Source organism: Herpailurus yagouaroundi, unplaced genomic scaffold (assembly GCF_014898765.1).
Source record: "Herpailurus yagouaroundi ecotype Mexico unplaced genomic scaffold, PumYag 198, whole genome shotgun sequence".
NCBI lineage: Eukaryota > Metazoa > Chordata > Mammalia > Carnivora > Felidae > Herpailurus > Herpailurus yagouaroundi.
Genome location: NW_024412429.1, coordinates 17,491,596 through 17,506,479, shown reverse-complemented (window position 1 = coordinate 17,506,479; position 14,884 = coordinate 17,491,596). Strand labels below are relative to the sequence as shown.

At 39.6% G+C, this 14,884-nt stretch overlaps 1 protein-coding gene across 2 annotated transcripts in view; it reads right to left on the bottom strand.

The window, feature by feature from the left end:
* Nucleotides 1–482: 482 nt before the first annotated feature.
* Nucleotides 483–14,884, bottom strand: part of KATNA1 (katanin catalytic subunit A1) — a 41,976-nt gene continuing 27,574 nt past the window's right edge. For both annotated transcript variants that reach the window (XM_040448915.1, XM_040448916.1), the window contains exons 5-11: nt 10,024–10,145; nt 8,753–8,858; nt 7,775–7,933; nt 3,185–3,311; nt 2,524–2,658; nt 2,084–2,210; nt 483–836 (exon numbers count right to left, since the gene is read on the bottom strand). In XM_040448915.1, the coding sequence (XP_040304849.1) occupies nt 638–836; nt 2,084–2,210; nt 2,524–2,658; nt 3,185–3,311; nt 7,775–7,933; nt 8,753–8,858; nt 10,024–10,145 (975 nt within the window). In that variant the 3' untranslated portion in view covers nt 483–637. The remainder of the gene's footprint in view (nt 837–2,083; nt 2,211–2,523; nt 2,659–3,184; nt 3,312–7,774; nt 7,934–8,752; nt 8,859–10,023; nt 10,146–14,884) is intronic.

Here is a 14,884-nt window from a genome sequence, read left to right as displayed (position 1 = left end):
CGCAGAGCCTGGAGCTTGCTTCAGGTTCTGTGTCTCCTTCTCTCTCTGCCCCTCCCCAACTTGTGCTCTGTCTCTATCAAAAATAAATAAACAAAAAATTTTAAAAATACATTAAAGCAAGTATATATAGATACATATTTTTTTCCTTTTAAGTGCATTGTAAAACGAAGGGGCTTTAAAGCTCTCCCAGGAAGAGGAGGGAAACCACTGGAACGGCAAGCAGGAAGGCGCACTAGGTGTGGTTCATGCGTCACTGGCCACTTGTGTAAAAATGGTAGGGAATTTCCAGTTATCCACTGACACCCAGGGTGCTACAGCCAGTCTTACTCCTTAGAAGGAACGGCAGACGCACAGGGGAAGAGAAGACGCTGTGCACAGAAGAGCGTAGAAAGACACTTTCCAAGCTAAGAATCACATTTGTGCTGCAACATACGTGCTCAGAGAAAGAGAAATGGGGTAATACTAAAATAAAACAAATTTGCTTGCAGCTTTAAAAAATTGCCTTTATTCAGAATCGTTTTTAAAATCTTACCATTATGAAAGTTTAAAAAAATATAGCACTCGGTGCAATGAAATACTACATTTAATTATTATTCAAACACTTAAGGCAGGTTTCTCACAGCTTACATGTGAGAATTTAGCATGATCCAAACTCAAATATCCATTTCTCGTATCTTTCGATATCTGCAGCAGAAACTGACTTAGAAACTTTTTTTAAAGCCATTTCAAAATCCTCCATAGTTGTAGGCATGTGCATTTCCTCTTTTGAAAGATTTCTGATTTCTTCTGGGGTCAAACCTTCAATACGCCTTCTCATTGCCATCAAGGATGCATCCCTAGTTTTTAAATTAAAACACACACAGTGTTATTTTGATTGAATATAAACCTGGGGAAAGAAAACTTTTTCAGTATGTGTTACTACTCTGTTATTATCCACACTAGACAGATGTAGTATTGCACAGAATCTTGTGTCAGATACAAGGCTTGTTCTGAGTTGTTTTTTAGCAGTTAAATCTTCCAAGATGAAAAGAAGGATATTAGTTTAAATGAATGATACTGAGCAGGAAGCCCGAGGAAAAGTAAAAGGGTATTAACAATGACGCTAGCAACTGAATTTCTTTCTAAGTGGCCGATAAAATAAACATCAGAGAAGAGAGGACCTGTTAGCTGAAAAATATTTTCTACCTGTGTAAGAAAAACTAAATGATCAAATCAAGGTGTTTCTCTTTTCCTTTCTGTATTAGTTTTGTTTGTTTTTGGGGCTTTTATGGTTTTGTTTTTAAAGAAGAAACTTCAGATTTAAGGACCTCTGCTTTCACCAAGTTTCACCTTGGATAACGGCCACCATTTATGCCAAGGGGCCTGCTGGGGATTCCGTCTTCCTCTCTCTCTGCCCCTCCCCTACCGACCTCTCACATGCTCTCTCTCTCAAAAGTAAATAACCTTAATAAACATTAAAAACAAGTATATATAGATATTTATTTTTTCCTTTTAAGTACACTGTAAAATAAAACACAGCTGCTTCACAGACACACATTAGTTTTCACTAATCCTCACGACAACCTGCGTGGGGAGCTTACTTTACAATGAGTACCTTGCTGATAAACATATGAACTAATACTTAGATCAGGACAAAACCTACTTGAATCAACTGGATTAGAGATTTGTATCTTTTTCACTGCTGTTCCTCTCATATTCGGGACACTTGCCCTGAAAGTGAGATCGTACTCTCCTTGAGTATGCCCAATCAGTTCCACAGTTCTATTTCTTACAAGAAAGTATAGGCAAAAGGCACAGCAACATTTTTTTAATCCGAGAATTACTGATTTTCTATATTGCACCAGTTGTTCTAATACCAAATTCTCAAACTTGTCGTTTTCAAATGCACCACACTGTTCAGTGACATGCAAAACACTCAAATTCTTACCAGCACCTTACCACGAACTTAATACCAAAACTTGTGTCTCTGACTAGAAACTGTAATACAGGTCTTTATTCTTCACCTCCCTTATTAATTCGGCGTAAAAGCTTCCTAACAGAAGTTAATACCCACAAAAACCTATGCTTTGAAAATAATTCATACCTGCACACGTTGGTAATGTCCGCACCCGAATAACCTTCCATATTTTCTGCTATACTTGCAAGGTCGACATCGTCAGCCAATTCCAGCTCGCGTAGACTTATTCGTAACAGCTCCTCTCTGCCTTTTGCTAATGATGGAAACAAATTTTTAAATGTTAAGCCTTCAACATAAACATAATCAAGTCTACTTTGTATAAGAAGTTGGTTTTCCAATTCTTAGAGCTCATTTGCTTAAAAATTTAAGAGACACTCCTCGCTATTTAAAATTTCCTGGCGTCGAGGCTTTCAGGTTGTAGATAGAGCCAAACCAATTAATACAAGCAAAGACATCCTACAGGTGTCTCCTTAAAGGAAAGTCAATTAATACCAGATTTTAAAACCTCTAAGCAAAACTACCTAACAGTTAACATGAGCTTTCTGACAAGATTCAGATGAAGATACCTGATGGTAATGGAATATAGATTCTTTTCTCAAGACGTCGTCTTAATGCCTCATCAATATCCCAGGGAAAGTTAGTAGCTGCCAGGACCATAACCATCTTGGAAGGGTCATCATTTTCAGAAGCACCCCCAACACCTACGAAAAAGGGTGAGGAGAATGTAAAAAGACACTAAGTCAGTATACAAACTAAAGCTCAACTACTTAAAGATCATCTCTTATTTGGTACTAAATTACAAGGTAGTGTCATTGTTAAGCCTCCCTACAACTTCTTAAGCTAATTGGTACATAGATGAATTTGGGGCCCAAGAAAACTAAGTTTTAGTGTGCAAAAAAAGAAAAAAAAAAAAAAAACACCTCAAAATAGATTTAATCAAAAGACCAGCTCAGCTTAACTGTATACCAATTTCTACAATTTTTCAAAGCATCTGTATCCCTGAGGCAAAGTTATTTGCATTTATTTCAATTTCATTGCTAACGGTAAGAAATCCGAGCATATCCCACGAGGCTCTGTGAATCGCCGTTATTTCTGGCATGTCCCCACAGTCAGTGTACCCAGTATACCGTCAACCTCCAGGACCTACTGCCAGCCCTCTCCGGTCGTCTGGAGCGTGTGGCTTAGCACCAGGAGTAGAGCTCAGTCCATGCGCAGACGCACACATACCATCCATCTGAACCAGCAGCTCTGCTTTCACCCTCCTGCTTGCCTCGTGCTCTTCTGAAGTCCCTCTGCGACTACAAATGGAATCGATCTCATCGATAAATATGGTAGCCGGGGAGTAAAATCGAGCCTAAATAAAGAAACCATGTAACACCAGGTTTTTATTTCATTTAAAAATAATCCAGAGCAATCAGGAGAAGAGCCACGACGCATCTGTCTCGTCCTAATTCTGGGGGGAGACGATAACCTGGAACAACTAAGAGATCGCGTCTAACGTAAGCTTACCATATACTTAAATCTTACATGGCTTTTTTCGTGACACTAAGTACTTGAGCTGGCAATACATGTTTACTCACGAGTGATACACATACAGAATTACCTTGTATGCTGCAACAATAAGGGCGACAATGGCCGGAAAACATTTACAGATATTTGTACGTGTTCTCAAGTTCTAGAAAAAACCGGTTACAGACAACCATTACCTTAAATAAAATCATATAGATTCCCTCTAAGAAATCCTCATTAAATTGCCGTTTTTCATTTGACAATACATTTATTACAGTAACTAAAGAAGTTCATTATTAATCATTTTTAAAGGAAGTATCCAAACTTACAGAATCAATGCACAGGAGGGTTTGAAGCTAAATGATGGCAAAGATTTCTCAAAACACGTCTTAGTGAACCAACAGCACTTTTCAAAGGTTTTTCCAAAAATAAAAGTCTGCAATGGCAAGTGAACATTATGGACTTGAACACGCAATTATACTGGGTCTACAATTCTCTTGGACCATGAGTTATAATCTAGCATCCTCTAAGAGGCAATTCACTGTTTTGGAAGCACTGTGCCTCCAAAGTATGGATTCAGTTTTAGTCTGTCCACCTGGAAAATCCTTACATTTTTAAATCTCATTTTCTCTTTTAGTTGAAAATCTGAATTCTAAGTCATCAGTTCCCTCCACAGGGATAATCTAATTTTTTTTTTAAGTTTATTTATTTTGAGAGAGAGGGAGAGAGAATAAGAGTGGGGGAAGGGCAGAGGCAGAGGGAGAGAGAATTCCGAGCAGGCCCCACGCTGTCAGCACAGAGCCTGATGTGGGGCTCAAATCAGGAACTCAGGGATCATGACCTGAGTCGAAATCAAGAGTCAGACGCTCCACTGACTGAGCCACCCAGGCGCCCTGGATAATTTTTAATAAGGTGTCCTGATTTGATTTTAGGTAGTACGTACAAAAATTTTTGTACTCTTTTCAAATAATAGGAAACAAAATAGAGGAGAAAACAAGAAAAAAAAAAGCATCCAAAAAATATTCTCAATTGAAATTCTATCAAGAAACCACCTGTCAACAGAGCCTACACTAACAAAAATTAAATTTCAACCTACTTGTTGCCATACGAAGAAAAAACTTAGTAGATTCTTCCCAACTATTCAGGGTCTGCAGAATGGTCTGACTTAAAGCAGAGGCTACAAGGCACATGTAAATTGGCTTTGGATGACATGGAAAATCTCACAAAAAGATTCAAATGTTTTGGCCTGCACAGCATCCCTTCTGGTAACAGAAGTCCACCTTTGCATTCATTAACCATCCTTTTACATTCTTGTTCCACTACTTCAAGAGAGGCCAACTCTTTTGAAGTTACAGGGGCATCATTCAGGCCTGGCCAATCAGATCACTCCCAATTCTCTAACCAAAATGATGGACTGAAGCACGGGCATGTGACTCAAAACAGGCCAAACATTAATCCCTGCAATTCTGCTGGAAGAACTGGGAGATGAGGGCTAATTCCTCTGGGATTACCTTAAAGACAATAAACACAAGGCTTAAGGCTCCGATAGCTATCTGTCTTCACCACCACTCAGGACTGCCCCAAATCAAAGCCAACCCACAGGAAAATAGAGGCAAAGGTCAGAGGGACATTCCCAAAAACATCTGAATTGCTAGATCTTGGTAGGTCTAAAAATCTAAAACATAACCTCCAAAAATTCCTAGTTACATGACCCAGTATATTATTCTTTTAAACTCATTCGAGTAAGTTTCTGACACTTGAAAATGAAAGTTCTTGACAATGCAACAAAAATTATACCATTAAGTTTTTGTATGTGTTTGTTACCATGTCATGAGAAAACTCCTGTATACACTTATATTTATGTGACATTATTTAAAATACAAGCCTTGAGGCATGTTTGCTTTGAGAGATTTCTGGGGGACAGGGGTGGGCCCTCAGGGAGAGGCAAGTCCTCTATAGAGCAGTCAAAACAAGATATGAGAGGCAGTATCACTTTACTCCATAAGAGAGCCCATATGGTGAACAGGAAAAAAAAAAAAAACAAAAAACAAACAAAACAACTAAGCTAGTTTTAAATCTGAGCTCTAATCAAAAGTCGCAAAGGCAGAAGCTCCAAACTGTAGGCACTGGCTTGTGATTAAGCCCCTACCTAAGCAGGCAACTCAAAGCGGCACATTCCAGATAAGCAGGCATTTATTTAGAGATGGTAAACACCAGGGAAGCCAGTAAAAAATAAGCTGTTTGATACACCTTCATAAACCTCACTATAAAAAATAATGTAAACTAATACTTTGAAACAGGCTTCCACACAGAAGAAAATGGTCAGTTTTCTCAAATATAAACCCTCCATTAGAAAATATATCAAATAATTCTTAAACAGAACAGCTAATTTCTATTTGCCCTTGTGAGTCAGGCTCTGTACTAGACAATTTATATGCATTAGCTTGTTTCACAGAAGTAACTCCTGTCGAATGGTCCTCTTTTTATAAAGCAACTGAGGATCAGGAAAGGACTCTGCCCACAGTTACCAGCTCGGAAAGCGAGAGAGGAGGGGTCTGAACCCAGGCCACCTGGCTCTCAAGACGCCCTACTTAGCCATTCACTCTACTTAGCTTACATTTTTAAAAAGCCTAGTTATTCTGGAATCCTGACAGTAGAATTTTCTTTCCCCTGAAGCAAATAAATGATCTAAGAGGTTTTCCACTAGATTCCTCTAGTGGCATAAATTATTGATAAGCTATTAAGAAGAACCTGTTAGAATTTGTATCCTGCCTTATAAGTTATCGAACCTGAAGGACAAAATAGGAATTGAAACAGAAGACTTTACAGAAAATGGATAACCTGGAGCACCTGGGTGGCTCAGCTGGTTGAGTATCTGACTTTGGCCCAGGTCATGATCTCGTGGTCCATGAGTTCAAGCCCTGCATTGGGCTCTGTGCTGACAGCTTGGAACCTGGGGCCTGCTTCAGATTCTGTGTGTCCCCCTCTCCCTACCCCTCCCCTGCTCATGCTCACTCGCTCTCTCAAAAATAAACATTAAAAACATTTTTTTTAAAAAGACATGGATAACCTGAAATTATATAAGGGTTTTCATTTGCTTGTTTTTATTCTGAGCCTAAGGAAGTAAGATCTAGCGTCATTAACATAGCCATCTAAGACTTCATCCATGATGGAGTCTTTAGAGTTAAGAATGCTAGCCATTCTCTATAGTAAGTGTAACTCTGTTCTAATACATGTAACTACATGATTTTTTTTTAACATTATTTTTGAGAGAGAGAGAGAGAGAGAGACAGACAGACAGAAAGAGCACAAGCAGGGGTGGGTGGAGAGAGAGGGAGACACAGAATCCGAATCAGGCTCTAGGCTCTGAGCTGTCAACACAGAGCCCAACACGGGGCTCAAACTCACGAACTGCGAGATCATGCCCTGAGCCGAAGTTGGACACTTAACCAACTGAGCCAGCCAGGCACCCCTAAACTACACAATTTCTTAAATGAGGCAAGACTGAAATCATCAGTGAAGCTTAGAGTCTGAAGTCTAAAAAGCTGTTGAATTCAATCTAAACACTCTACTAGAATTTGTTGAATTATATTCCTTCTGATATTCAGATCAGTGGGGGTGGAAGAAGGAAAAAAGAAACTCAAAGTAACAGGCAAAGAAGTAACAATCCAAAGACTGGGGCATTAAACGCAAGGTATTTACTATCTAGTTAATAGACTGGAGGTGATCTAAGTTCCATAACTACTTGATTTTCACCATTCTGCATTACTGTTATGACAGTGCATTTACCATATTATACCTAAGCCTATAGCAGGTTAGTAATGCAGATCCCATAATGTGAGCATGCCCATAAGCCATCAGAGATGGCTCTTCCTCTAGAGGAAAGGAGACACGGAAAAAGTCGATTTACTCATGTGATTAAAGGATTCTAGCTTCGGGGCGCCTGGGTGGCGCAGTCGGTTGAGTGTCCGACTTCAGCCAGGTCACGATCTCGCGGTCCGTGAGTTCGAGCCCCGCGTCAGGCTCTGGGCTGATGGCTCAGAGCCTGGAGCCTGTTTCCGATTCTGTGTCTCCCTCTCTCTCTGACCCTCCCCCGTTCATCCTCTGTCTCTCTCTGTCCCAAAAATAAATAAACGTTGAAAAAAAAAATTAAAAAAAAAAAAAAAAAAGGATTCTAGCTTCGAAGGCACGGGAATCCCACTCTGGGCACATCACCTTGCCTCACTGTTCTACACACTGGAGATAGTTACGACTCACTTTCTCCCCTTTTAGAGGTAAAGAATCTTTAGAGTTGGCTCAAACGTTCACCATTTCGAACAGAAGACGGACAAGCTTCTCGGACTCTCCTCTGTACTTGGAAGTCAGAGTGGATGAGGACACATTGAAGAATGTTGTCTTGCATTCCGTAGCTACTGCTTTAGCAAGGAGGGTCTTTCCTGTGCCGGGTGGCCCAACCATCAACACTCCCTGTTGCGGAGACAAGAACATAAGTGAGAGATTTACCTGCCACTGTTCTAATTCATAAGAATTCCATTACTACGAATTTGCAACTAATACATAATATTAAGACAAATAAAACATAAACAAAAGGATACTTTAGCACAAATTTACTTTTCTCATTATAAAAGGTAACTACATTAGTAAAAATCTGGAACTCAGAAATGAGAAAAATATAATCAATATTGATACTATAATAATCACACTCTAACATAAATACCAATATTATTTGGACATATTTCCTCCTAGTCTTTTGGTTGAACAAATTAGTTTTTTTTGTTACACAGCTGTACTCAAAGTAGGTCTAGAACTTTGTAGCTTGCTTATCATTTCATATTTCAAGAATTCTTCATAAGTGCAGCTAGCCATCAGCACATTTTCCAAATCCAAGAAAGGTTTTTTCACTGTCTTTTCAGAGAGCGCATGACTTTTTAAAAAAAGCACCTACTCGATACAGATGTCTCCATCTCTTAAAGACAAACGCAAGAAGTAGAGGATACAAGTGTAGCATCTTACATAAAACAGCGTTTCTGCATTAGGCAACTTGTTCATAGGCTAATACACGCTCACTCGAAATCAACTTTCCAAAGGTCACACTGTACCTATTTCTTATTCTGGGAACCTTGCAAGAGCTTTGGTCTAAACAAAATTCTGAATGACATACCTTCTAATTGAAAGCTTTTCTTACCTATTCTTTCTCCCCTCACTTCCCTGAATAAGATAAATACGAGTTTTCCACAGCAATACACGCCCTTCACGCTGTCAGTGCCATAACAATAACAAACTTACTTTCCATGGTCTCCTGATGCCCTTAAAGAATTCTGGCATCCACATGGGTAACACCACAGCTTCCTTGAGCAACTTTTTAGCTTCCACTAAATCAGCAATATCGTCCCTGAAAGAGGAGAGATTTTATCAACAAGCTCTTATGTTCCACATTTAGCTCTATGTAGTCATCCCCGAGAGCTGCTGGAGGCACACGGGCTCACAGCGCCCACACAGTGCCCGCCCTCCCGCAGCACACCGCGACGAGGCCCGCCACACCGACCGGCGGACGTGCAGCACAAGCTCACTCTCGAGTTCCTGGCAGGAAAGACTGTCCACCCGGTGAAGCAGAACACAGGTCTGTGGGCCCACTTAGATCTTAGATCAGGTGTCTCATTTTACATTCCTGCTCTTGTGATGCTCATTCCATAAACTCCGTGACTTAGAAACAACGAGCCCGTTAAAAACAAACAAGCAAACATAAAGAATAAAAAGGGCATAGAGCAGAGCCAGGCTGCAATATTGCCGCTTTGCCTCCAACCCCCCTGAGAGGTAGACCCCAGAGATAAAGAGTATCAGACAGACCGCCACGAAGTCATCTCCAACCACTAGACAACTCTACTGCTGCTACATGTGGCATTTCCATGAAAATAAATGCTCACTGTATAAATCTCAAATACCAAAAAACATTTGTAAAACATCCCCAAAGCCATCCCTAAAAATCATTAAGGGAGCTTGTAGAACTCAGTGCAACAATGATACTTCTTTGATTCAGCGTAATATTAAACAAGTTCAGAGTCATTACTAGAAATCAGAGAAAATAAAAGAAACACCCATGGGATAAACCTATAGGTAACAAGCAACATGGGGCTCCTGGAAGGCTCAGTCCATAGAACACAAGACTCTTGATCTCGGGGTCGTTAAGTTCAAGCCCTACTTGGGCACAGAGCTTATGTAAAAACCAAAACAAGCAACACACATGCAATAAGAGTCATTGCCATTTCACCACTGGAGGATGTCCCAAAAAGAAGATGGAAATTTCTGTGATCTTCTTCCCGTTCTGTACGGAAGATTTTCTTATTTAATATAAACTTATTTATCATTTGTTATAATCAAATCAAATCAAATCAAATCGTTTCAGACAGACACTTGATACAGCCTGAACCAAGTGTTGGGTTCACACTACATGTACTCTGGGTCCATCCCCAAGGACTAATCTTCAGCGCATGCCCACACTGGTTCCGTTTTCTTTTCCTAAAAGCATTATCCCATTATCTTGTTGTGATATAACTTACCATCGAACATTGGGATTCTGAGAAATTATATCTCTTTCCAAAGCTTCTACTAAGTCCTTATCATATCCAGTACTATCAAATTTACTTGTCTCTGGTTCTGTAACTGCAGCAGGTGATTTGTTCTACATTGGGAGAAAAAAAAAACAGGAGCTTCTGATTGCCTCAACAATTATATTTTGTTTCTGTGAGTCAGACACAAAGACTGGACTCCAGTGATATTTTTTTAAAGAGCTAATATAATAGTACAAGTAATAAGGACAGAATCAAAGACTATTAAGTCATCCTTCTACACCAACATCAGAGTTATCAGAGTTTCATATTCAACTTTTACTTTTACATAAAAAGTATGACAAAAGTGCTCAAGTGAAACAAAAATATCATGTATACGAACTGGCAAGAATCAAGAAATCAATACTGAGATGAACTGTGGTTACTAAGGAATATCAGATATGTGTGACATTTATCTCAAAGCTTTAGGGGACAGAAGGTTAAAGGCAGACGGTTTCTGTAGCTAAGATTACAGCTCACTCTTAACCACCTACCTGGCCCCCACCAATGCTCCTAAAACATCCCTTTCCACAGTTCCCACCCCACTCCAAGAGACACCTCCATCCCTAGGTGGGATCCCCTCCTGTGCTCTGTGCCCACAGTCCTTAGGGTCACAGCTCGTAAGCCATGTACGAAAGTACTGCAGGGCACAATGGCAAACTCACAGGGCACTGCAGGATATTTTACATTCTTGAGGGAAACCCAGCAGAATCTGTTGAGCACTGGCTGAACCACCAGTTCCAGGTAGTTCTGTTTCTACATTAAAATGACTACATTCCTTTCAATAACGCCACATTTTTGTGAAGCTGCGTTTCTGGCAGTTTCTGTGATAAGAGGAATAGTGGGAAAATCAAGGTGAAAGAGGAATGACAGTGAAATGTCTACTCTGCCTCCAAAGTCTGAGAAACTGAGCTGTGTCCAACATGTGCTGTTAGGACATGGCGAAGTGGTCTGAACCTAACTTCTTCACTAATGGATGGGTATTCTCTTTGTCCTACGAGGTGCTGTGAAAAATTAGAGATACTCATGAATTTTATATAAGGCAAGAAAATGTACAAAGCTCTGAACTATGGTAAATATTTACTTGGCCTTGTACCAGAATTCCTACCCTGTCTCATTAACATTGGTTAGCCCGTAACATGATTTCTTAGTGGTGGGATCTAAAAGTATTAATGTATCCACTTAGCCAATATTTATAATATTCAAAAGTCTTACACTAGATGGTATAAAAAGTATGTCTCACAATATACATATTCAATATCTGATACTAACATAAAAAATTCAAGGAAGGTATTGTGCATTTAAAAGACGAGAAGGTCGGGGCACCTGGCTGGTTTGGTCAGAAGAGCATGCAACCCTTGATCTCAGGGTTGTGAGTTTAAGCCCCACACTGGGCGTAGAGACTACTAAAAAAATTAAATTAAAAAAAATAAATAAGGGCGCCTAGGTGGCTCAGTCGGTTAAGCATCTGACTTCAGCTCAGTCATGATCTCGCTGTTGGTGACTTTGAGCCCCGCATCAGGCTCTGTGCTGACAGCTCAGAGCCTGGAGCCTGCTTTGGATTCTGTGTCTCCCTCTCTCTCTGCCCCTCCCCTGCTCATGCTCTGTCTCTCTCTGTCTCAAAAATAAATAAAAACATAAAAAAAATTTTAAAAAAAGGAGGAATCCAGCAAGAAAAAAGAATTGTATACTATAACCAACTGATGTTTATTCCAGAGATGCAAGGCTAGTTCAATGCATAATACACACACACACACACACATATGTAATCTATATATTAACACACTAAAGAAGGAAAACTATAGCATCATACAATAGATGCTAAAAAAGCATCTGGCATAACTCAACATCCATCTAGAATAAAAACTCTCAGAAAAACAGGTAAAGAGGAACTTCTTCAACATGGTAAGGAGCATACACAACAAACCTAGCATTAATGTTTTATTTAATAAAGAAACACTGAATGGCTTCCCCCTAAAACTAAAAACAAGCTAGAATGTCCACTTTCATCACACTTATTCAACATAGCGCTAAAAGTTTCAGCCAAAGTAACAGAGCAAGAAAAGGAATAAAAGCATCTAAATCCAAAAGAAAGAAACAAAAATGTTCTATTTGCAAATGACATGATGTCTACTCAGAAAATGGTAAGGACACTACAAAAATTCTCCTAAAATTAATAAATGACTTCAGCAAGGTGGCAGGACACAAGACAAATATCATCACAAGTCAATTTCATCACTAGAGAAATGCAAATCAAAACCTCAATGAGATACCAGTTCATACCATCATGATGGCTATTATAAAAATTTGTAAAAGCAAAAAAACACAGAAAATAACAAGTGTTGGCAAAAATGTGGAGAAATTGGAACCTGTGTGCATTATTGATGGAGATGTAAAAATGGTGCAACCACTGTGGAAGTTTGGTGATGCCTTGAAAAATTAAAAACAGAATTATACATGACTCAATTCCACTTCTAAATGGATATATATATATCCATATATCTCCAAAAGACTTGAAAACAGGGTCTCAAAGAGATTTTTATACACCAATGACATGGAAGCATTATTCACAATAGCTAAAAGGTGGAAGCAACCCAGTGTCCATTGATGCATGATTGGATAAACACCAATGGAGTTGGTGAAATTCTGACAGACCTTATACTAAGCAGAATAAGCTAACAGAAAAGGCAAATACTGTACAATTCCACTCATATGAGGTACTTAAAGCAATCAAATTCATAGAGACAGAAAGTAAAATAATGGTTGCCAGGGGCTGAGGAAGGGAGGAATAGGGAGTGTGATACTATGATTTGTATTAAGTATATATTCAGTCTAACTCCCATTCCTGGCACACAGTTCCTACAACGCTTGTAGTTTCTTAAGTGATAAGAACTATGGGAAGATCTTTTGCTATAATATTTAGTTTTTGTTCCCAGCTCCTAAAATTGCTCCGGAGCAGTAAAGATGAAGAGGTGTCCTTTGTTATTCTTAACAGGCCCCTTTGCACCATGCCTGCGCTTATGCTAACACCTTAAGTTTTGGAAAGCCCCTAGATAACCACAGGATAGGGCTGTTGCCAAGGGAACCAAACAGGTGATTAAAGTGTTGGAACTTCAGTCCCACCCCACAACCTCTGGCAAGGGGAGGGGGCTGAAGGTTCAATTAATCACCGATAGCCAATGATTTAATCAATCAGGACCACATAATGAAGTCTCCATAATAACCCAAAAGGATGTGGTTCGGAGACCTTCCAGTTTGTGAACACGTGAAGGTGCTAGAAACGTGGCATGCCTGGAGAAGGCACAGAAGCTCCCATATACCTTGCCCTATGCTACTCTTCCATCTGGCTGTACCTGAGTTGTATCCTTTGTAATAAACCGGTAGCCCGGTATAAACTGTTATTCCTGAGTTCAGTTAGCTGCTCTAGCAAATTACTGAACCAAGGAGGGAGTCATGGTAGCCTCTGATTTATACCAGTTGATCAGAAACACAGGTGACATCCTGACTTGCAAGTGGTACTGATGTGGAAGCAATCTTGGGGGACTGAGCCCTCACCTGTGAGATCTGATGCTAACTCCAGGTAGAGAAGTGTCAAACTTAAGTTGTAGGATATGCAGCTGGTATTGGCAAGTTGGTTGGTGTGGGGAACCCTACACACTTGGAATTCAGAAGTGTTCTGTGAGCAGGGAGTAGGCAGAAGACAGGGTTTTCCTTTTCAGGGAGCTATTTATTTATTTATTTAATGGGTAGAGTTTCAGTTTTGCAAAATTGAAAATGTTCCGTGATGGATGGTGGTGATGGTACAAAAACATAAATGTACTTAACTTCACTAAACTGCGCACTTAAAAATGGTTAACATGGGGGGAGCCTGGGTGGCTTAGTCAGTTAAGGGTCCGCCTCTTGATTTTGGCTCAGGTCATGATCTCAGGGTTGTGAGATTGAGCCCCATGTCAGGCTCCATGCTAAGTGTGGAGGCTGCTTAAGATTCTCTCCCTCTGCTCCTCCCCAGCTCTCTCTCTCTCTCAAAAAAAAAAAAAATATATATATATATATATATATATGTGTGTGTGTGTGTGTGTGTACATATATCCTAAAATGGTAAACTTTATGTTACTTCATATTTTTAAAAAAATTTTTTAAATGTTTAGATTTATTTTTGAGACACACACACACACACACACACACACACACAGAGTGTAAGCAGGGGAGGGGCAGAAAGAGAGGGAGACACAGAATCTGAAGTGGATTCCAGACTCTGAGCTGTCAGCACAGAGCCTGATGGGGGGCTTGAACCCACAAATGATGAACCAACTGAGCCACCCAGGCACCCCTATGTTACATTATATTAAAACCACCATTAAAATATATATTTTTTTGGAAAGTCAATTCTGTTTCCATATACAGTACTAGCAATGAGTAGGTAGACACTGAAATTAGAAATACAATACCACTTACAATCAGTTAAAAAAAGTGAAACAAATGTAAAATATAACAGGACATCTGCAAGACTTGTATTCTGAAAACTATACAATGCTGATGAAAGAAATAAAAACTCTAAATAAAAGTAGATAAATAACATGTTCATGGACTGGAAGACTTGATATAATAAAGAGGTCAACTTTCCACAAACTGATATACAGATTTAACATGATTCAAAACCTCATGAATCAAAACCTCAGCAAGATTCTTTGTATATGTAGAAAAGCTGATTCTATGGGAATGCAAGCTGGTGCAGCTACTCTGGAAAACAGTATGGAGGTTCCTCAAAAAACTAATAAAACTACCCTACGACCCAGCAAGTGCACTACTAGGC